Consider the following 20672-nt stretch of genomic DNA (forward strand, 5'->3'; position numbering starts at 1 on the left):
GACAAGCCACTGCCACCAGCCTGCTGCCCCATCCCGAAGCTGCAGAGCAAGTGTTGCATTAGCCAGGAGCACACAAAAACCACCCGGCTGCGGGGAGCCGGGTAAGAGGACCGTGGTTTACGAGATCAACCGCATTTGGGAACACGTATTGCGGCAATATCAGCAAAAAATAGAAAAAATAAACAAAATTAACATGAACAGCCATTCTGCTGCTGTCTGAGCACTGACGTGGACTTACCTGAGTTCTGCTCTGGCCGCTCCACACCTTGCAACAGCCTAGAGCTCATTATCTTGCATTAGCTTACAACAGAGATTTGGGGAGATTTAGGCTGATTTAGGCTGACCTGTGCTCCCTCTAAACCCATTGCTCAGAGGACGAGGAGCCCAGGGAACGAGGAGCCCTGTCCCAGCGATCGGGCGATCCTGCAGCTCTGGCTCTCATCTCCATGGAGAAAAAGGGGAAAAGGAGATAAAGAACAAGTCCTCTAACTGAAGGTAGTTACAGACAAGGTAATTTCCGCATGAGTTAGCGGAATAGCTAGTTGGAAATTTTTGATAAGATCTATTTTTCTTTGAAAATGCAGATCCAGTGAAATGTGGAAGCTTTCCACTGGAAAGAATGAGTTTTGTTAGATTTCTCAACTAGTTCTCTAGAAAAATTTGTAAACGGTCACAGTATTTTAACCACGGCTGCCTTTTTCTCTTTTTCAGACCAAAATTTATACTCCTCCTGCCTTACAGCTTGACACTAAAATGCGACATTTTTGGCCTTCCCTGCAGGGTAAAACCAATCCCAGGATCTCTTATTTTTAGTCCAGATGCTCTAATCCCTGGAGAAAACTTGGGGCCCTCAACAGCTCGCTGTCCCCACACGGGTCAACCACCAACTGCAGCTGGCCCATGGGGACTTGATGCAACCCATGTCAGCAGCGCTGGATAAACACAGCTCCAGAGCACCCAGTAAGCCCAGACTAAGCACGGGGTGGTACTGGTGTCCCCATCAGTTCCCCAGCCCTGGTGGCTATGAGGCTCCAGCCCTCCGCAAGCCTTAAGGAGAGGAAGAAACTGGTGGGAACCGGTGAAGAAGCGGCACAAAGGGCAGGAGATCTGATGGCGATGGGCACGGAAAGTACAGCTTGGGAGGGGGTTTAAATGAGGAACAGACAAAATGCACCAGAAACACCCACCCAAGGCAGCAGCGGCAGTTTGGGGTCTGGCCAGGCAGCCCCAGGGGGTGTCCCTGTAATGTCACCAAGCACTCAGGCTGAGGGTGAGGCTGCCATGGCTTTGGGGATGGGCTGAGCTCACCCACCTGCTGCTTCTTGGGCGCACAGGACAGCACGTCCCTGCCACAGGGAGCTGGGGAGCCACCTGGGGACAGGGGACCCCGCTGAGGAGAAGTGCAGAAGTGATGTGGGGGACACGCTACGGCAGCTGGTGACATCAGCTGGGACCTGCACTGGAACAGGGTGTCAGATCAAAGGGAAACTGAGGCAGGGGCGGAAACACGGGGCCATCAGAGGAGTCCCCAGGGAGGCGGATGCCCAGCAAACCTGCAGCAACGTGAGCAGCGTGGGGAAGGTGTACGTCTACGGCAAAAATACCCTTTGGTTCATAGTAAAACCACAATAAGCGTGAAAGGAGAAAGAAAAAAAGAAGTTAAGTAATTGGGATTTTAAGTGACTTCCAAGCCCTTCTGCTCTCGCAGCCTCTAACCCCACAGGTGTGTGGCCAAGGACGTGGCCTGGGGGAGCTGGGGACTTGTAAGGTGGCACCAAAAAGAAGGAAAAGCCTTTCAGGTGCTTGTTGGGCATCTGGCTGCTGTCCTGGTAAGCTGGACATGTCACACCTGGGACAGACGGACAGCTGTTTGTGCACAGACAGGGAGCATCACACCACAACAACAACAGCCATCCTGCATCACATCCCACTGTGACAACAGCCTGGGGACCACAGCGCTTACCCCTGTGTTGAGGGCCGAGCTGTCCCTGCTGCCATTGACTCGGGAGCCCAGGCTGGAACGTCCTGCACCCACTTCACAGAGCCAGGGACAGCAAAAGACGGGGTTTTTCTCTTTCATTCTCATTATCTTGGTGTCATTTTAAGCCCTGCCAACCTCACAGCATCACTCAGATGACATCTCGGCAGGATGAAGCAGGAGAGAAGCATGTAGGATCCTGCAGAAACTTCCTCTCATCCTAACCCACCAGCAACAGGCACCATTTCAGACTTGGGAGCAACAGCAGGTACTTAACCCAGCTATTAAACCTATTTAAAAGGCAAATAGTGACAGCTGGCAAAGCTGTGAAACCCTCAGGTGGTCTCAATGGAGACAATTCCCTTTCCACTAACAGCACTTGGTAGGTTCAGGGGGCGGCCAGGTCAATCTGAGCAGCCCGGGCCTTGGTTTCTTGTCATGGGTGATGTGAATGTGTGATGGCAGGGCAGAAAACCCACCCAAAATTGCTTACAGCGTGTTTGATTTTATGCAGGGAACAAAGGAGCTGGGGACATCTTCCCTCTTGAGAGGGATCACCTCTGCCTGGACCAGAGCTCAGCACCAACCACTCTCCCTTTATTGGGTTTGCAAAACACACAAAGGACAGTGTTGAGGGAAGGAGGTCTGAAATACAATAATATTATTAATATTATTAAAAAATAATTAGAGTTCTGACCCATCACTACAGTTCCTGCTCCCCAGGGCTGGGCTACACTTTGGTGATGTTCTCTGCTGGCTTCACCTCGGCTGGCTCCTCGATTTTGGGATGGAGGGGGAAGACCCTCGCCCTGTTGCTGCAGAGTCCCCCATGCCCTGGCACCTTCTGCCCTTTCTTGAGAAGGCAGCAAACCCCGGAGCTGAGAAACAAAAGGCTCATCATGACCACGAGCAGAGCCAGGGAGCTGGTGTCCTTGGGACGCGGACAAAGCCACCAAGGGCTGCTGGTTATTTTGGCTGAGAAGTTCCTGCTCCCGTCCCGGTAGGAGCAGAGGGTTTGGTCCAGGTCCCGCACGCCCACGCCGGCCGCCCGCAGCGCGTCCAGCCAGCCCAGCGAGCAGCAGCCAAAGGGGTTTCCAGCGATGGACAAGTCCCGCAGGCTGCGGGACCAGCGGGCGCCCACCGGCTTGTCCAGCGTCAACAGGCTGTTATTGCGGATGTCCAGGCTCTCCAGCGGGGAGCAGAAAAGCCCCGCGGGCAAGAGGCTCAGGTTATTGCCAGAGAGGTCCAAGAGCTTGAGCGTGGCCATGCAGGGCAGCTCTGCCTTGCTGTCGTCCATCTGGTTGTCCCTCAATGAGAGTTTCTGCAGGGACAATTCCAGTCCCCCCAGGGCCTCCCTTGGCACCAGCAAGTCCCTGTTCCCCGACAGGTCCAGGGAGAGCAGTGAGGTCCGGTGGAAGGCGTAAGGCTGCAGCTTGCTGATGTTGTTCTTGCAAAGGCTCAGATGCTTCAAGTGAGGCACGTTGTAGAAGGGGGTGCAGGTGCCCCCTGGGGCTGGTACGTGTGACAACCCAGCTCCCAAATTCCCCTCCCGATCGCTCCTGTGGCTCTTGCAAGGCTGGAGGCTGTTGGAGCCCAGATCGATCGTTTCCAGCTGAGGCAGAGAGGGGAAAAACCACGACGGCAGCGCGTGGATGGCATTGCCGTGGAGGTCCAGCGACCGCACGGACAGGACAACGCGCGCCGGGGCTGTGGGCGAGTGGTCGCCGGGCTCAGTGCCACCGGCCAGCGCCTCCCCGACCACCTCCTGGAGACAGTTCCTGGCCAGGCTGAGGGTGTGCAGGGAGCCGAGGCCGTGGAAGACGGTCAGCGGGAACACCTGCAGCTGGTTATTGCTGAGATCCAAGTCAGTGACACGCGTCAGCCCGGCCGTGCCAGGCAAGGTCCTGTTAAACCTCGTCAGCTCCTTGTAGGGAAGCGCAAACTCCTCCGGCTGGTGTGAGCCTGGGAGCAGGGAAGCAATAAGGTTGTTGGAGAGGTTTAAATGGGTGAGATAATGGGCTTTGGGGAGCTCTGGGAAAGAGAGGAGTCTGTTATGGCTCAAGTCGAGCACTTGAAGCAGATAGGGCTCCGCTCCCTCCTCCCAGACAAAGAGCTCCAGGGCGTTGTGGCTGAGATTTAAAACCCGCAGCTGCCTGAGGCTGAAGCCAGAGATGCAGTGGAGAGAATTCAGAGCCAAATTCACCACCTCCAGCTCTTCCAGAGACTCAAAAACTCCCTCCTCGATTTCCATGATGTAGTTGTTGCTGAGGTCGAGCTCGCGCAGCCCTGGCGCGCTCCAGAAGATGCCGGCTGGCAGCTTGGTCATCTTATTCCCGGAGAGATCCAGCATCCTCAGCCTGGTGAGGTTCCTGACGTACCAGCCTGCCATGTGGCTCTCCAGATTATTTGCTGACAGGTCCAGGACCTCTATGTTCCTGAGCAGACGGAAGGCTCGCCCGTTAGCCAGGTAATTGCGGTCCAGGTGATTTGATCCCAGCAGGAGAGAGCGGAGCTGGGGCAGCTGAGCCAGGGTCGTGTCCGACACGGCTTCCAGCTGGTTGGAGCACAGGTCCAGGTGCTCCAGCTGCCCAAACCCTGGTATGTGGCTGCTCGACAGGTTTCGGATGAAGTTGTCAGAGAGCTCGAGGTACTTAACTCCTTGGCCAAGCTCCTGTGGAAGGTTGCGCAGGCCAACTCCTTTGCAAGACACCTTGGTGGGGCTCTGCAGAGAGAGGGGAGAAGCCATCAGCATGAATGGGGCTCCAGCCATGCCAGCTCTGTCCAAGATGGGCACCAGCAACGTGGACATGAGCACCAGCCTGGGAAGGGGACAGTCCACCTAAAGCCACTGCTTAGAGACAAAGGGGTTTGTCGCCAGGGTTAAGGTGGGATTTCCGAGACACTGCTGCGTTATTTCTGATGGAGCAAGGAGAAGGCTCAGCCTCTGCCACCCCACCCTGTCCTCCTATGCATCTCAGCAAGCAAAATGGGCAAAAAAGTAGTGTAAGCACTGGAGATGCAACAGGCTGGTGGGGCAAGCCCAGCTTTGGGAGGGCATTGGGACAGCCCAGGGGCTGGTCCAGAGCATCCCTATCCTGGATAGGGAAGGGCACTGTCCTGGTGGGATCCAACTTCCAATTGTTTTCCTCCACCTGTTTGGAATCAGGAGCCTGGACGTGGAGGGGACCTTTTTTAGCACCCCCCCCCCGCCACGAATGTGGCGGGGGGGGGGTGCTAAAAAAGGTCCCCTCCACGTCCAGGCTCCCAATGACCTTGCTAACATCCATGGCTGCTCTCTGAATCCTTGTGAGACCCTGCACTCCATCCTGCCTGTCAGCAAGCATCTCGAGGTGACATCCCCATGGCAGGGACTGCTGGAAGGTGCCACCAGCACGGTGGGGACATGGGAGCAGCTGGGCGCTGGGGACACCGGCTAGACAGGAGAGCAGGTCAAAGCTGGGAAGGTTACAGAGATGGTGGGTGGAGGGAGATGAGAGCGGCGGGGAGATGCACAGAGGGATGCTCAGCCCTAGCGATGCTGCTGGGGCCATCCCAGCCTTACCTGCTGGCACGGCGTGGAGCTGGGCTTTGCGTCCCAGTTAGGCTGGGCTCTGAGCACAGACGGGAGCAGCCAGAGCAGCAAACATCCTCTCTCATCCAGCCGGTGTTCAAACAAGAGCATGTTGGGCTGCGGGCGCTGCCAGCCCCGTCCTGCTCCTCCAGTGCTCTCGGGCAGGAGCCGGGCTGCGTATAAATAGGTTTCAGGATGGGACGGGGGAAGGAGATAAGGCATGTGGGTGTTTGTAGCTACGGAAGTGGGAAAAGAAAGACATAAAGATTGCAGAGGGGGAAAAACAGCACAGAAAGCCACAAGGAAGGGAAAGAGAAACGGGCGGGATGGGCTGCACCGGCGCTCAGGTGATGGGCTGGACCCACCGCCAGCAATGACATCCAAGGCAGAGGTGGTACTTGGGAAAGCCGAGAGGTTTTTGGGGAGTTCCCCTGCCTGGAGCGGCTCTTCCTCCAGCTTTCTCTGCCTGTGCCAGGGCCAGGCTGTGCCTGGTGCCAGCACCTGGTGACAAGGACACCAGGAGCAGCCAGTGATGGCTCCTCAGCCAGGGACTGAGCTCCTGGTGGCAGCTGGACCGTCCCCTCCGATGTGAAGCACCAGATCCCTAGGCTTTGCCACCCATTCCCAGTGGGAAGGGCAGAGCTGCCATCACCTTCCTCCTCCTGTTCCTCCTCCTCCTCCCCAGTGCTGCCCATGCCCTTGCTGCCACATCCCCGTGTCCCAGGGGGCCAGGCTTGGGGAACAGCTGCCGGGTCACCTCTTCGCCCAGGGCAGGGACCTGCAGGGACTTTCCCTGCAGCAGCTCCAGGTGGTTTCGGGGCACCCAGAGCTGCACCCCACCCACAGGGATATTTTTGCGGGGACATCTCCATGTCCCTGTGCCACCTAGAAGTGGCACACACCACCCAGGGACATGGTCCGTGCGTGCTTCATGGGGTGTTCTGCAGAACACACGCCTTTGGGGCTTTTGGCTTATTGTGGCCAATTCCCTTCCCATCCGATGAGCACCTCCAGGCTGCTGCACAGCTGCCCAGGGATGCGTTTGCTGTAGTTTCAGCTGTAGAGCTGCTGCTCCAGCCCTAGATGGGTCTGGCAGAAAAAAACCCCCAAAAATATATATATATACATATATAGGAAAAAATATAAGTAGAGATACATACACACCTACATACACATCTGGAAGATGCAGCAGCTTGGCTTCTGCTGCTGTTGCCCACCTGACAGCTGGCACGGTGAGGACATTTGTCACCTCCGGGATGTGGTTCAGCCTTGAGCCACTGTCACCAACCAGCCGGGGCAGGCACAGTGGTGACAGCCAGCCCGGAGGCCAGGGCCGGTGTCTGTGGCTGATGCCCACCGTGCTGGATGGGGCTCCGGTAGCAGCCAGCATCCCGCCGTCGTTTTCGGAGGTGTGGGCTGAGCACATCCGCGCAGATGTGAAATCCTGCAGGGCTCCAGCCAGGGAAACACCGACCTCTGGATGAACCTTTGCGGTCCCTCATCTCCCACCAGCGGAGCCCCGAAAGTGGAAGGTGACACCGGGAGGAACGGCACCGAGTGCTCCAGCCCCCGGCACCGCCTCGCCGGGGGAACCCCAGCCCTCTCCTCCCTGCACCCCAAACTGCTGGGCATGGATCTGCATGGCAGGCACGGCCGATGAAATCAGCTGAAAGTCCCTGATTTTGCTCAGGGACTTCTGCGGAGAATCCCTGGGCATTTGCATCCCAAGGCTGTGAACTCCCTTTGCAGGAGTGGCTGGCGGCGCGAGCCCGGTGTGGACCGAGAGCCGTCCAAGGACCCTGCAAATAAACACCCAGAGGCTTTTCACGCACCAAGAGCCGTCCAAGGACCCTGCACATAAATACCCAGAGGCTTTTCACAGACTGTGCTGCAGGTGGAGTGAATCACACAGCGTGAACGGGGAGATTGGCTCCTGCGCATCCCGGAGCATCCCGTCCTTGCCTCTCCTGGCCTCCAAGCTGGCTCCCACATTCCAGAGGGGTTCGTTAAGGAGTGATGCCTCTGTTCCCCCAAAAGCTTTCACCTCTCAAAAAGACAGGACGAATAACAGCAGGATGAAGGCAGGATAAAGGCACCTGGCCAATGTCACAGCCGCACTGGGGGGTGACAGACCCTCGCTCCCAGCCTGGGCATTAAGGAAGCAGAAGCGTACCTGGCTGTCTCTATATATCAGATCCATATTTCCTCCCCAGCATACGTGGTGACAGCAATGCTGTTCTCTGTGCTTTCCCCCGGGCAGACGCTGAGCAGCTCTGAGCCCGACCAGGGGACCGGGGCCTCTCGCATCAGCAGCCACAGCGCCTGTGTATCAAACAGTCCCCGAAGGACAGGGACACTTTGCCTTTCAGCCACGTCCCATGGCACAAGCACCACCAGAAGACCCGCCACAGAAACTCCTGCTTTGGCTGGGGAAGGAAGTCCCACCCAGAACACCGAGATCAGGAAAAAAAGCTTTATTTGCAAAGAAAATATTGACAATTTACATAAACTTACATCCTAATTTATATACATTATGTATATTTTATATACAGATAGTGTCTGGAATAAAGATGTCGAAGCACGAAACAGCATCATGAGTTTATCACCGTGCAGCTTTGATAGGGAAAGGAGCAGTCGCGTCTCTTCCCACAGCTCCTCTCCCATTCTGCTCGTGTTGGGGACCCAGAGGCTTCACCCCAGCCTGGGAGGGGTGGCCGGGGGTGGTTGTCCCTTCCCCATCCCCCAAAGCCTGTGCGAGGACAGCAGCCAGGGCAGGTGCCACCGGCCCGCAGGGACGGGAAAGGACACCCCGTGCTCTGCTTCTTACCAGGAAGAGGGGAAGGACCATGAACAAGCCAATGTACTTTGGTCATCTCCATCCTCAGGTGGCCTTGCCTAAGTCAGTGGAAGGATGATGCCAAGTCCCCAGATGGGGACAGGGGGTGGCAGGGAGACCACAACTGCTGACCTGGGTGGGAAAGGCGCTGGAGGGAAGAAAGAGCCAGGTAGTTTTGGGTAGGAAGCCATGACTTAAAGCCTTTACTGAAGGGAAGCGTTCCCTCAACAAGGGCCCAGAACACCACAGCCGAGCTGGCTTCCCTAGAAACTGTGTCTGTGCAGAGGAGCTGGGGAGGGAGAAGGGTTTGACAATGCGTTATGTACCCACGAGCTGCTCCCAACACTTGTGCAGCTGGAGCCCAGCCCAAAGTTGGGCAGCAGAGCCAAGGCATGTAGGTAGGAGCAGAGGCAAAAGCACCACCGGAGGGGATGGCTGGCACACGGCAAAGTCGGCTTTGTGTCCACCGTGTCGGATACGCAGACCTTGGTCGGGAAATGAAGCACCTTCCCAACCAGAGCAGGAACCGAGAGACATCAGCATTCAAAGACACCAGAGGGGAAGACCAGAGCAAGGCCCTGTTCCCGCTGGGGTGCGTTAAAACCTCCCGTACGCATCCCCCTCCCCGCCCTGGAACCGCTTCCAGGCCTTTTCGGCTCCTGTTAAGGGCGAGAGGCACCAAGAATGGCAGGACCCCCTCCGCAGGAGCACCATCTAGAAGGAGCTATGCTACAGCCTGGTAACCTGCGCTGGAATACTTCACTAATGACAATTTGTTGCTAGAGAGGCCAAAGGGTTTCAAGTGTAAAGTCTCTCCATGGCTGCCAAAGGACCAGTGATCTGCTCATCCCAGGGACGAACACGTTCTCCTATGAAGGCCACTAGCTGTCAGCAGGCATCCTCTGCTCTCCAACTCCAACTCCAGGTCTCCAGCTCAGCTCCACCCAGCTTTGGTGTAACGCAAATACCAGAACAACCCCATCAGCATCGCGGCAACGGGGGCGGCAGGACCCGATCGCTCCCGCTCTCCTCCCGCGTCCCGGGCAAGTCCAGCGAGGGAACGACAGCGACGTGTGGGGCTCCTACAGAAACGAGGTCCTGCCTCCCCATGCCCGCAGCCGGAGCCGGGAGCACGTCCCACGTCCCACGTCCCACGTCCCATGTCCCACGTCCCGGCAGCGGGGGACAAGGAATGCAAACTCCATCCACCGCGCTCTCCCGACTCACCGCCTTATTCATGCCGGCCCTAAGCCTTGCTGCTCAGGCTGTATTCTAAAGCAATCCTGTTAATGATTTGTTTCATGTTCTCAACTATACACAGTTGTCCCAACTCATTCTTGTCAGAGGAACATGTCCTTCTTAATCCATTTTAAAGGAAACAAACCACAAAGACTGGGTAAGTGCCCCTAAGGCTCTTGCTAGTCCAACATGTTAAGGCTAGAAAGGAGGAGAACATATTGAAAAAAGGAATAGCAGGCAATTTTTCATGCAGTTATTTTACAAACTGCACGCCTCCTGTGAATAGCGAGGCCGTGGCCAAAGCTGGGTGCCCCCAAGAAATATTTATCTCTCAATAACAGCAATACTTGGCAAGCGAGATCACTCGCTACGGCCGGGGAAAAGCGATGGAGCCAAGAACGCTCCAGCCAGGCCGGACCCTTGTGCCGCTCCAGCACGGGGCTGGGACACGTCCCTCCTCCCCGCGGGTGACAACCCTGAGCCACCTCTGCTCGGAGATGGAGCTCATTGCCACCAAGACATCGGTTTGGGGCTTGTCCCGTTTGCTACATAGGCTGGAACTTCACTACCCTCTTTACTTTTTAAAGAGGAAAAAAAAATGCTCTGAAAAGAAATCCGATTAAACAAACACACAAACAACAATGCGACCAAGCACAACCCAGGGCACGACACAAAAGAGCAATTATCGCTTCAGCCTCTTCCTCAGCTCCAGCACATCTTATAGCTTTAGGTCTCCCCAGCTGGAGGGAGGTAACGGGAGAGAGTTGCTCAAGAAGCCAAAAGAAACAATAGTGTCCCAGCTCTTCCATTAGTCACCAGCAATCGGGTTATGACCAGACTCAGCAGGGCTCGGAGAAAAGAAAAGTGGTGACTTCATGCTGGACCAGGCTTTTAAAATACTTGGGTGATTTTTTTTGCTAAAGACTCCATCACCACTTATTAGAGCGTTTTAGGTAGAAGGGTGCCAAAAGGAAAGGGGTGGGAGAGGAAGGGCAAAACCCACATCTAAAAGCAGGACAGCTACTATTAAAACAGAAAAAAAAATCCTGTTTGAATAATTTTATTCTTAAACATGACAAACTTCTTCAGAGTGTTTCCACAAGTACTCGTGTCTGCTCTAAAGCCTGGAGAAATGCGTTCTGGTTTGCAAAACGTTAATTCAAAAGACAACAAATAAAAAAGGACCCAAAGAACAAACCAGAGCCCGGCGCTAACAGCAGCAGCGCTCCAGGACAGCCCCGCGGGGCAGGCGCGCCGGGGGCAGCGCCGGGGGCAGCGCCGGGGGCTGACAACAGCGGGGGCTCTGGAACCGGCAACCGGCATTGGCTTTGGGACGCTGTGATTTCTGGGCCGTGGGGGCCGTTTCCCACATGCTAAGCCTGAAAAATTCCCCTTCCCCTCGCGCCGGCGGCTTCGCAGCCCCATCCCGCGCCCTCGGTCCCCGCACTTCGCCACCCGCGCCCCAAGGGTGGACGGAAACACCCCCGGCCCCGTCCTGTTCCCCTCCCTCTGCACCCCAGTTCGGACTGGGAAGGCAGAAAACCAGAACCCCCCCCTTTTTCCCTTTTCCTTGCCTTTCGTTAGCGTGCAGAAGCAGGAGCGCCTGGGTAGGACACGGTGGACACGAGTCCGGCTTCTCCCGCGACCGCCTGGGATGCTCTTGCTAGTGCAACATGAAAGCAGAGACCCACACCGCTCCCAACAAGCCTCGGTGAAGATCACAGAGCAAACATCAGTGCAGTAATACTTGAAATACTGAGACAAGGCAGACACAACAGCCTTTCTTCCTCACAACGCTTATTTTTTGGTTTTTTGATCCAAGTCTCCATGCAAGTCACCGAAGACAATTGTGCTTCCCGCATTCACATATAGGAATAAATAGCTCTGGATCAGTTTTCTTTATGGCCGGATTACAGAACCCCCTGAAATACTGATAACGCTTATGAACAGCAGCACGGTGCAGTTCTGCGAGTCTCCTTGGACGTGCCCGAGTTCATCTTAGGATGCTGGCGCATCTCCTAGGCGTATGGCCCCAAAGAAGGTTGTGTGCTTGCTCATGTTGATGGAGATGTCAGCATGGACCATCTTCACAGCGATCTTCTGCCTGGCTTTGAGGAGGCAGACCCCGGCCGTGTAGCAGGTGTTGAAGTTGGTCTTGCCGGTCTCGATACTCCGAGTGCACTGCAGAAAGGGCTTTTCATCCACCACCACCTCGTAGCTGGCAAAATCTGTGAAGTTTATGTAGTACACCTGATGTGAAGCAGGAAGAAGAAAGGCATTAGGGGGTGGTTTTGTGCACATGGAACAAGTCCACGTTCCTTTCAGTGTGTACACATACGTTCCTCTCCGCTAACAATCCCTGCCTTGGCCCGGGACACCTACACCACGGGAGGTGACTTGTTCGAGGCAGAAAGAACCCCAAACCAACCAGACAGGAGGAAACTCTGCCTTCTGCTTCAGACTCACACCAGCATGCAAGCGTCCGCGAATCCATGTATCTAAGGCTGAGCTACAAATCCTCGCTTTAGACCCTGCTTATTGCAGGAAAAAGAAATTACAAACCTGCGCAGGCCTCGTTACAAAACTGCGTAGACAACCTTATCTGCTACAAACAGGTTTTCATCCAACAAACAAACAGAAATACTTTAACTGAAGTCCTCTTTCACTTACCTGGCCAGTCCTGCTTCCTGGGTCCCATGAGCCTCCTTTAGTGTTGCCATCAAAAATGCCCTAAGATGTACTGGGAGGTGCCTTCTTTGCAATGGGACTCGAGGTGCTTTCAAAGGCATCAACTATTACAGGGAAAACACTCTCCCAGCCTCCAGAGCTCGGAAGGAAATGACCTTAGAGCGTTCGCGCTGGTTTAACTCTGTGATCTAGCACCTGAGTCCACGACTCCATCACTCGTCACTTCACCATCTCCCACACACTGATTCTGAAGAACTGTGAGATGCCTGAGAAACACCCACCCAAAGAGGAGTCACCCCCGGGAGCTGCTGCTTCCCGCTAGACGAATACCAGCCGTTCTGGGTGTACCTGCCAGTTCTTCTTAGCCTACACCCTGCAACCACAGAAGCTGCGCAAAACTGAGTCCCCTTTTTGCTTGAGGGACTGCAAATGACAGAAGCTTCAGAGGTACAACGGTGTGGCCAGCAATTAGCACTTGGGGAAATAATTATTTGGCCCACGGGGAGTTATTTTTCCTGTCCCCGTCCAAACCAGGCAGGTGAGCAGTTCCATGCAAGAGCAGCTCCCTCCACACTTGATCTGACTCGGAACAGTCCCAGCGGGGCTGGCGGCTGAACAAGAGGCAAATCATGAGCAGGAGGTGATATCAGAAGCCTGAAACAAGGTGGAAATTGCTTAATCGTGGCTGCCACACAGAAACTCTCTCATATGACTGAAATCTGCCGCAGAACCTGGACGGTGTTTCAGTCCATGGGGGGTGGACACCCTGCCTACCCTAGAAGGGGAGAGCTCCACGGCTCATAACCCACGGGGCTCAGCAATTCTGCTCAGAGATGTGCGAGACAATGGGAACAGTGCCCATCTCCTGCCTTTTATTTGAATGGGGAGAGGAAACCAATTAGCTGTGTATTATATCATGATAATTCATGACTTTGTTTAGCCCAATTTACAGAAGCAGGTCCGTACATCTGTCATCGGTACCAGCTGAAGCAGCAGCTGGGCCACCCCGCTGCACGATGCGGCTGCTGGCTCATCGTGTCGGGATGAAGCTACATGAAGGTGGAGGCAAAATGGAGTTACCTGGGCTGGAGTTTGGCCAAGCCACCCGGGGCTGAGAGTCCTACGCTTACAGAGAGTGACACCGCTTCACAAGGATCCCCAGCTGGCCGGGTTTTGGTTCTTACATCTCTTTTAAAGCACAGAGCCCAGCGTCCTGCTGGGACCCTTGTTCTGCAAGGAGGTTTAGATGGGCACAGCCAAGCACCGGTGGCATGTGGGATGTGGCGGGGCGCCTGTGTTTCGGTAACTAATCTCTCGCAGCTGGTGTCACGGCGAAACTTGTGACCTTGCCCTTCGTGACTCTAACATCTTCCTCCGACACACATCTCCTAGAGCACGAAGCGGTTAAAAGTACATACAAGTTTCTTGGCATTTGCTAGTGGTCTGGAGCCCTCTCGTGGTTTCATGCAAGGCTTCCATTGGAACACAAGAATAGGAGTTAGGCCTAGGACCGTACTCACTTCTACCTGACTATAGATGAAGTATGTGCCGTCCACCAGTACCTCCAGCTCCCCACTGCGGGCATGCAGCTTAAACACCTTGGGGTTCATAGTGATGCGAGACCAGTCATTGAGGACTCCACCTGAAAGATCTCAGTATGAGAAAACGGCAGTCACTCAGTACCCGTCAGAAGGAAGAGCGCAGGAGCACACAAATACAGTCACATCGTCAAGGTTTCATACACAACAGCTGGCACAGACTCAAGGCGAAAAGTCAAGTGACTCAGTAAGAAAATCCCAGAATTAAAGGACACGGTGCGTTAATTTGGATGCCTCTCTATAGCTCAGGTGACACCACGTCTTGCGGACGGACACCCGTTTTGTTCAGTGTGCAGCACAACTGATTTGCGTCTCTACTTGTCCTCGTCAGGAGTTCTCAGCCTTGAAAAACAGGCGTACGGCCTTTTGTGCTACACCCGGTTCACCCCAGCGCTGGTACAGACTGGCTTGCCTCCTCCTGACACTAAGCTGAGCTTATTATCATATTTGAGTGTTTTACAAGGCCTGAAAACAGGTTCCCATCAAAAGTAAGTGGTATCATCCCCACTCCAGAGCAGACACCCCAGCACATGCAAATCAACGCCAGTACTATAAGGTACTTGCAAAGTTTCCTTAATTCACCTGAGAGGCCAGAGGCTGTTTTTTCCCACTATTCCCGTCCTTATGGGAATGGGACCACCCGTGGCCAATGTGCCTGACCCCTCCCAGCACCGCTGGGCAGGAGGATGTGCTCATGATGCGCTTCACTTTAAGCCTTGGGATCATCCCTAGAAAAACACTAGTCCTTGAGGGAAAACAGGCAACAGAATTATGGAAAAAATCATGTTCAACCACGGGACTAGACCATGTATGTGCATGGAGGCTGGCATCACACAACGGGTTTTAATTCTGGTATTCTTTGACTTCAACATTCTTGACTTTCTACCTAGCCTTGTTTTAACACATGCTTTGTCATTACATTTCCTAGGGGTTTAAAAGCCAAAATAACAAGCCAGTATGAAATTGCACTGTGTCGCACCCCATCAGTCCCTAACTGCGGTGGCTCAGCACGGTCAGAGGTTTAGAGACCCACCACCAGTCCTCTGGCGCTGGGGGCAGCAGAATTCTGCTCTCTGGAGGGGCCAACGAGCAGGTCCGGAGGACGTGCTTTGCTATGAGCTGGCGACAGAGCCGTTCTCTGTAGGTGCCTTGTTTTAAAGAATCCAACCCTTCTCCTCCCAGCCTTCCCCTGCTCCCCAGCTCCCTGCCCCAGTTGTGCACCGGCCAGCTGGACAGAATTAATGGCTCACGGCGTCAGATTGTTCCTGAGCAGCAGGGAAGGACCCTCACAGGGCAATTCCCACTCTCAGGGAGCAGCGTACGCTCTGTCAACATCCAGGCTTCCCATTAATAAAGGGATAATTACTTTCTGAATGTTGAGCAAAGCACCATCTTTCCCCTCATTTTGTTCCTTTTCTGTTTCGGGGAGCTTTCCCCCACCCCACTGCAAGCACAGCTGCTAACCGTGCAAAATCACAGCTCACGTCTGCTGAAAGGGAGAAAACCGCCTTCCGAACAGAAGCGGTGGGCAGCAGAATGTGGGCAGGGGTCCCGCAGCCCTGTCCCTGCTGCCCCGGCGCCTGGGGACACACACACCCCGAGGCTGCTGCCCACGCTCCCCGGGGAGCTGCATGGTGTGAATTACAGAATAATAGAATATTTGGGGCTGGAACGGACCTTTAAAGATCATCTCGTCCGGCCCCCTGCAATGATGCAGGGGACAACACAGCCCAGACATTGTGAGCGGCAGCTAATGAATGAGACCCAGCTGTTGGCAAGAAGAGCAGGAACTCGAGCAGAAATTGGAGAGGGATCCGGGGAGGAAGGAGGAGAGCAAAGAGCTGCCTCTGGACGTGAAATGGCTCGGCAGGACTTGAGCTTAGAGGCTTGAAGGAGGTTGGTGGGGGTAGCGATGCACAAGGGACCACAGAGGACGCGTGTGCACGAAATGTCAGTGTAACGCAGGAGGAGCTGGTGGCCGCGCACCTCTGTGTCCTCCCGCTACAGCCCGGCCTTCCCCTGCCATAAATTACTGGGAAAACTGGAAAAAAACACAGGCTAATGGGGCTGAGACAGGAAAAGGATACACTGAGCGCTTAAAATAGAATAGAGGGGGAAAGAAGGCTGGCCAGAGAGGGAAACCTTGATACAGCGGCAGGTTGGGGGAGGCACATCAAGTATCTGGGGGTCAAGAAGGGAGATTGAGCGCGACAGAACTACTGGGATTCACAGGGTAATCCAGGAGATAAATAGAAACACAGGAGAAATGGGGATGGAGACTCAAGAGGAGACTTCTCTGAGGGGCTCTGGGCAGGAGAATCAGCCTGTGACAGGGGAGGCCAACAGCAGGGACAACAGGGACATGTTTTAAGATGGGCTTAGACCCAGAGACGAGGCTACGTGTGCAGGTTGGGCTTACTGAAAAGGAACTGCCAAAATCATGAGATCCTTACCATTTTTCACTTGGATGGCTGAGCCTTGGCCTTGGAGGTGGACCACAGCTGGCTGCAAAGGAGACCAGAGGGACCGCAAGTTAATGGGAAACGCCGCGCCACGGGACGGTCACCCCACACACCCCACAGCCCGTGACCGGTACAGAGCACGACAGCACCCCGAGAGCACCAGTGCCTTTCATAAATGAAAAAAACACCAGAGCAGCTGACTACAACACGGTTAAGCCCTGCAGAAGAGGTGAGAAGCCCAAACCAGACACCCAGAGCTTTCTTTTGAGCAATAAAAAGGGGTGAGCTCAGGCAGTCGCTCTGATGTAGCACATGCAGAAAGGAGGTCCTTTTGTTTCAGAGCTGTGCCATCGAACGCAACGTTAGCAAACACGGCTGGTGATGCTTTACAAAAATACAGCCATAGCTGGGTTTTTTCCCCGTGAAAGAAGATCAACCAACCTGGACGTCTCTGGAGCCGGCCTTGTCCGCGGCACCTGTGAAATGCAATTGCACATCATTGAAGGCAAAGCTTGAAAGAGCTGCAGTAAACGCTCCCATAAATAAAACTTTTACCCCATAATAACCATTAACCCCCCATTTTTAGTAGAAGGAGGACATCACCAGTGGTATAAGGTGCAGCTTCATGTTAATAAGTACACAAACAAGAAGAAGATTCATCTTGCTTTTTCCTGTTTTATTCCTACACTTCTGCCTAACATCATCAAAATTCCCAAAGCTATTCGACCAGTTTCCACTAGAAGGACAAATTGCACAACCCTTTTCCCGAGCGGCAGTGCCAATAAAGCCTCTTGGCTGCAAAGATTACAAGTTTCGCCCCGCAGTAGCTCAGGTCATTCATTGCATTCAAGCTCCACGCTGAAATCCCTTTCCTCCAAGAGCCCAATCCCTATGAAAGAGGAGACGCCTGCGGGCAGCGCTCCGCAGTGCTGAGGACCTCACGCTGCTCCTGGCCTCTGCCTTGCCAATTTCTGACATACAAAACTCACAAGTCAACCAAGCTTTCCCTTGAGAGCCATGTGAGCTATAGCGTAATAGTCCTGATTTCTGTGAAGATACGTTTTTTGATACTAGACTGTTCATATACATTGGGGGATTGGACTAGATGATCTTTCGAGGTCCCTTCCAACCCCAAACATACTGTGATACAACGAACAACACTGATGTGAACTTGTGCATTTTAAAGAGTTATTAACTTCAGGGATTTTAACAAAGCAATTGGCACATGACTCCATGGAGAAACAATATGGTGCAGATACAAAGAAACAATGAAAAATGAAACTAAGAACTGCAGGGGAAAACGCTCTTTTCATCCGGCCGGTACGGGAGGCAAGTTCATGGGGTTCCTGGGCTGGCTTAGCGGCGGTGCTAAGCGTCACCCTTCCTGGTCCCGCTGCAAAGCTCGGCTTAAGAGGAATTAACACACCGCTGGGAAGAGCCACTTTGCACACCCAGAAATTGGTCAGATTTTGGTGGGATGCTCAAGGGGAACCCAGGCCCTGCATGTCCTTGCTGCTCCTTTTCTCCGCATGCTCTGCCGACGGGCACCGCCTCGCCCGCAGCATCGCACCCTAAACCAGCACCCTAAGACCCCACCGCGCAGCACAACTTCTGCTCCTCCCGTGTCCCCGTGGGCGCCAGGACCAGCCCAGGAACACCGGAGTCCTGCACAAGGATGCTGCACCACCAGGTTCAGACCCTCCGCTGTCCTCAGATGGAAAACCAGAGCTTTTCTGTTTATTTGCACATCACTGTGCCGCCATGGCATCTCCCGCATCCCCATGAGACACCAGGGCTCTGAGCAGAGAGAGACAACGCGGTTACCTGAGGGACCCTGCAGTCCGGGAGGTCCCTGAGGGCCTGGTGGGCCAGGGGGGCCGGGTGGTCCCATCACGGTTGTGCCGGGAATCCCGGGGATGCCGGGAATGCCAGGGGGGCCCTGGGGCCCAGGAGGACCTGGTGGCCCTTGGGGACCATTGGGCCCTGGAGGACCAGCCTTCTTACCTGAAAAACAGAAGGTCAGACGTTAGTTTCATCCCATGCTCAGCCTGCAGAGGTCTTTGAACTACGGGAAAGCCCTGGGGACGAGGAAAGCAGAAAATCCATGATGGCTGTTTGCTGGCTGGAGGGCAGGGACAAGGAGGAGCATCCAACCATGTGGGACGTCCGTATGCATTAGGATGTAATGGCCATGGCCTGATCTCCTGTCTGAGGAGGAGATGCCTCCAGAGGGCAGTTCCGAGCTGAACTGCAGCTCCTTCCAGCAACGGGAGGGATCCCACATCGCTATGGGGCCAGCGGGATGCAATTGATGTGCACCAAGGGCTTCGATGCTACGGCTGCTCTAAATAATTAATTGTGCATTTCGGGCTGTGGATGGGGCAAGGGAAGGACTAACATTGCCATATTCCCCAAACACAGCTCACCACATGGTCCCAGAAGGAGAAATAGCACAACCAATTTAATTACAGACTCTTATCGGACATATCCAGAGCAGACTTCCCACAGGGAAAGCCTGACCTGTGTTTTCCAGATCCCCGATAAAAAAGATGTCCTTTTGGTGCAGTTTTTCAAACGCAGATTTGTCACAGCTTATATGTCAAAGAGCTTCATTAACAGCACAGAATTGCTTCAATTGCTGAAACAAAGTCCACTGTAGGACAGAATTAAACGCTTTTTTAGATGACAGCAGCAGACAGGATATGAAATAATGGTTATTGGAATGGTTTCTGAGTACATTCATGTACTTGTTTCTCTACTGACCACCCGTCTTTGCCACGGAACAATGCTGTAAGAAAACCCCATCTGTTTTAGTCAATGAAGAAGCGGAAATCTCAAGACGGCCACGAGCAAGGGCACATGGAAATCAGTGTCGGACAATTGCGCGGCTGAGCTTCAACGTGCAGAAAACTAAGTTAAAGTGATTAAAGCAACCCCGGCATCCTACGAGCTTAAGGGGACAAATCATTCACAGCAGAATTTCCACCCAAATTAGCAGCCGTGTCTTCAAATCCGCGCTGGCAACACGCCAGCCCCTCCTCGGGCTGACGACACACGCTGGCAATGATCGACCCCTTTCTCCTCCAGCACATTCGCCGAATTCTTGCCGTTCGCATCCCCCCGGTCTGGGCCATCCCAAGCGGGGTCGCACGCAGCGAGTGGGATCCCGCTGCCGTCGCTCCTTGCTCTCCTTCCCAAGGAAGCTGGTTTAACTAATCTGCCTCCGAAATCCGGGCTGCTACTAAACGAGCTGCTCGTTTAGCGGTAAAACAATCGCACGTAATTCGGATGCCGCACAGGGACGCGTATTTTCTGTGCATTCACGCTCCTTCGAGTAATTGCATCTACTTTTTAGCACTGATGGAACCTCACTTATTAAAGCCACAAGGCAAAAAAACAGATATTCAGTAAATAAAAAGCTCTCGATTCATCTGCTAACGGAGGAGAACCCAGGCCCAGCAGCACCCAAGTCCCGCTTGCCAAGTCTCCGTCTTCAGCCGCATGCACCAGGCAGGCTCCAAAACTCAAAGCAGGCAGAACCAGTAACTTTCCCTTAATCATCGTTCACCAAACAATATGTTCTAATTCTGAAAAAAATTAAATGTGACAATACCATAAAATTAAACTATTTTATACGGCGCTACAGCTGTATATAATACAGCGCTGCGAGATCCCCCTGCTACTCCAGAATTGCTGCAAACACCACAGCCATCATTTGTTATTAGTTCAGCTGATTTAACGCGGGTTCAGGGTTTCAGAGCTTTGCTAGGACAAACTTCTCAAACATAAAATTTTATGCTGCTTTCGAGGGTAAATATAAACTAAGTTTCTAGCTGCGCCCTGTCTCAACGTCTCAGCCGTAAATCTTGAGCCTGCATCCAAGGATTAAAAGGGATGGGATGTGCTACTGAAGTTTTGATGGTCCCAAGGTGCAAAAATGGGTAACGCGACTGTGCTTCCCCCAAACCAATGCCACAGCCTATGTCTGAGGAGAGTTTTATAGAATGATAGAATCTGATTGATTTGTGTCCTAAGCTGTTCATACTTGAATAGAGAAAGACGACGGCCATGTGTGTAATGTCACTGTGCTGGGTACAGAAGCCATGCATACACTGACAGTAACTTATGCCAGTGTATAATATGCATGTATGTATGTACATGTGAGTATATGAGTTTATACTCACACGTACAAGCAATTTGGATCCTTTCACTCATTTAAGGCCCTGGTGGCAAGTAAGTGTATGAGCGTGAGCATTCCCCAGGAGTCCTGCACCCTCAGACACCCCACGGAAACAGGGGG

General features: G+C 53.7%; 2 protein-coding genes across 7 annotated transcripts in view; both read right to left on the reverse strand.

Moving 5' to 3' along the window:
- Window positions 1-2673: 2673 nt before the first annotated feature.
- Window positions 2674-5679, reverse strand: LOC136106556 (transforming growth factor beta activator LRRC32-like). Its single transcript, XM_065846929.2, has 2 exons — window positions 5541-5679; window positions 2674-4700 (listed from the first exon to the last, which is right to left on the reverse strand). The coding sequence occupies exons 1-2, from the start codon at window positions 5658-5660 to the stop codon at window positions 2709-2711; spliced, it is 2112 nt and encodes a 703-aa protein (XP_065703001.1). The 5' UTR covers window positions 5661-5679; the 3' UTR covers window positions 2674-2708.
- A 2329-nt stretch (window positions 5680-8008) lies between these two features.
- EDA (ectodysplasin A) overlaps window positions 8009-20672 on the reverse strand; it is a 73739-nt gene continuing 61075 nt past the window's right edge. Inside the window, exons 4-8 of one of the 6 annotated variants that reach the window (XM_071813620.1) lie at window positions 18197-18376; window positions 16814-16848; window positions 16364-16415; window positions 13875-13954; window positions 8009-11874 (exon numbers count right to left, since the gene is read on the reverse strand). In XM_071813620.1, coding sequence (XP_071669721.1) covers window positions 11623-11874; window positions 13875-13954; window positions 16364-16415; window positions 16814-16848; window positions 18197-18376 — 599 coding nt within the window. In that variant the 3' untranslated portion in view covers window positions 8009-11622. Of the gene's footprint in view, window positions 11875-13832; window positions 13964-16363; window positions 16416-16813; window positions 16849-18196; window positions 18377-20672 lie in introns of all 6 variants that reach the window. The other 5 variants (XM_065846610.2, XM_065846609.2, XM_071813619.1 and 2 more) reach the window with 5 other exon arrangements.

This window comes from Patagioenas fasciata, chromosome 11, assembly GCF_037038585.1.
Source record: "Patagioenas fasciata isolate bPatFas1 chromosome 11, bPatFas1.hap1, whole genome shotgun sequence".
Classification (NCBI taxonomy): Eukaryota; Metazoa; Chordata; class Aves; order Columbiformes; family Columbidae; genus Patagioenas; species Patagioenas fasciata.

Excerpts from the sequence above, each read along its gene's own strand:
- LOC136106556 (XM_065846929.2), bottom strand. The coding sequence starts at position 5,660 with ATGCTCTTGTTTGAACACCGGCTGGATGAGAGAGGATGTTTGCTGCTC. Across the intron at positions 4,701-5,540 it reads GCTCCACGCCGTGCCAGCAG|AGCCCCACCAAGGTGTCTTG; the intron begins GTAAGGCTGGGA and ends CTCTCTCTGCAG.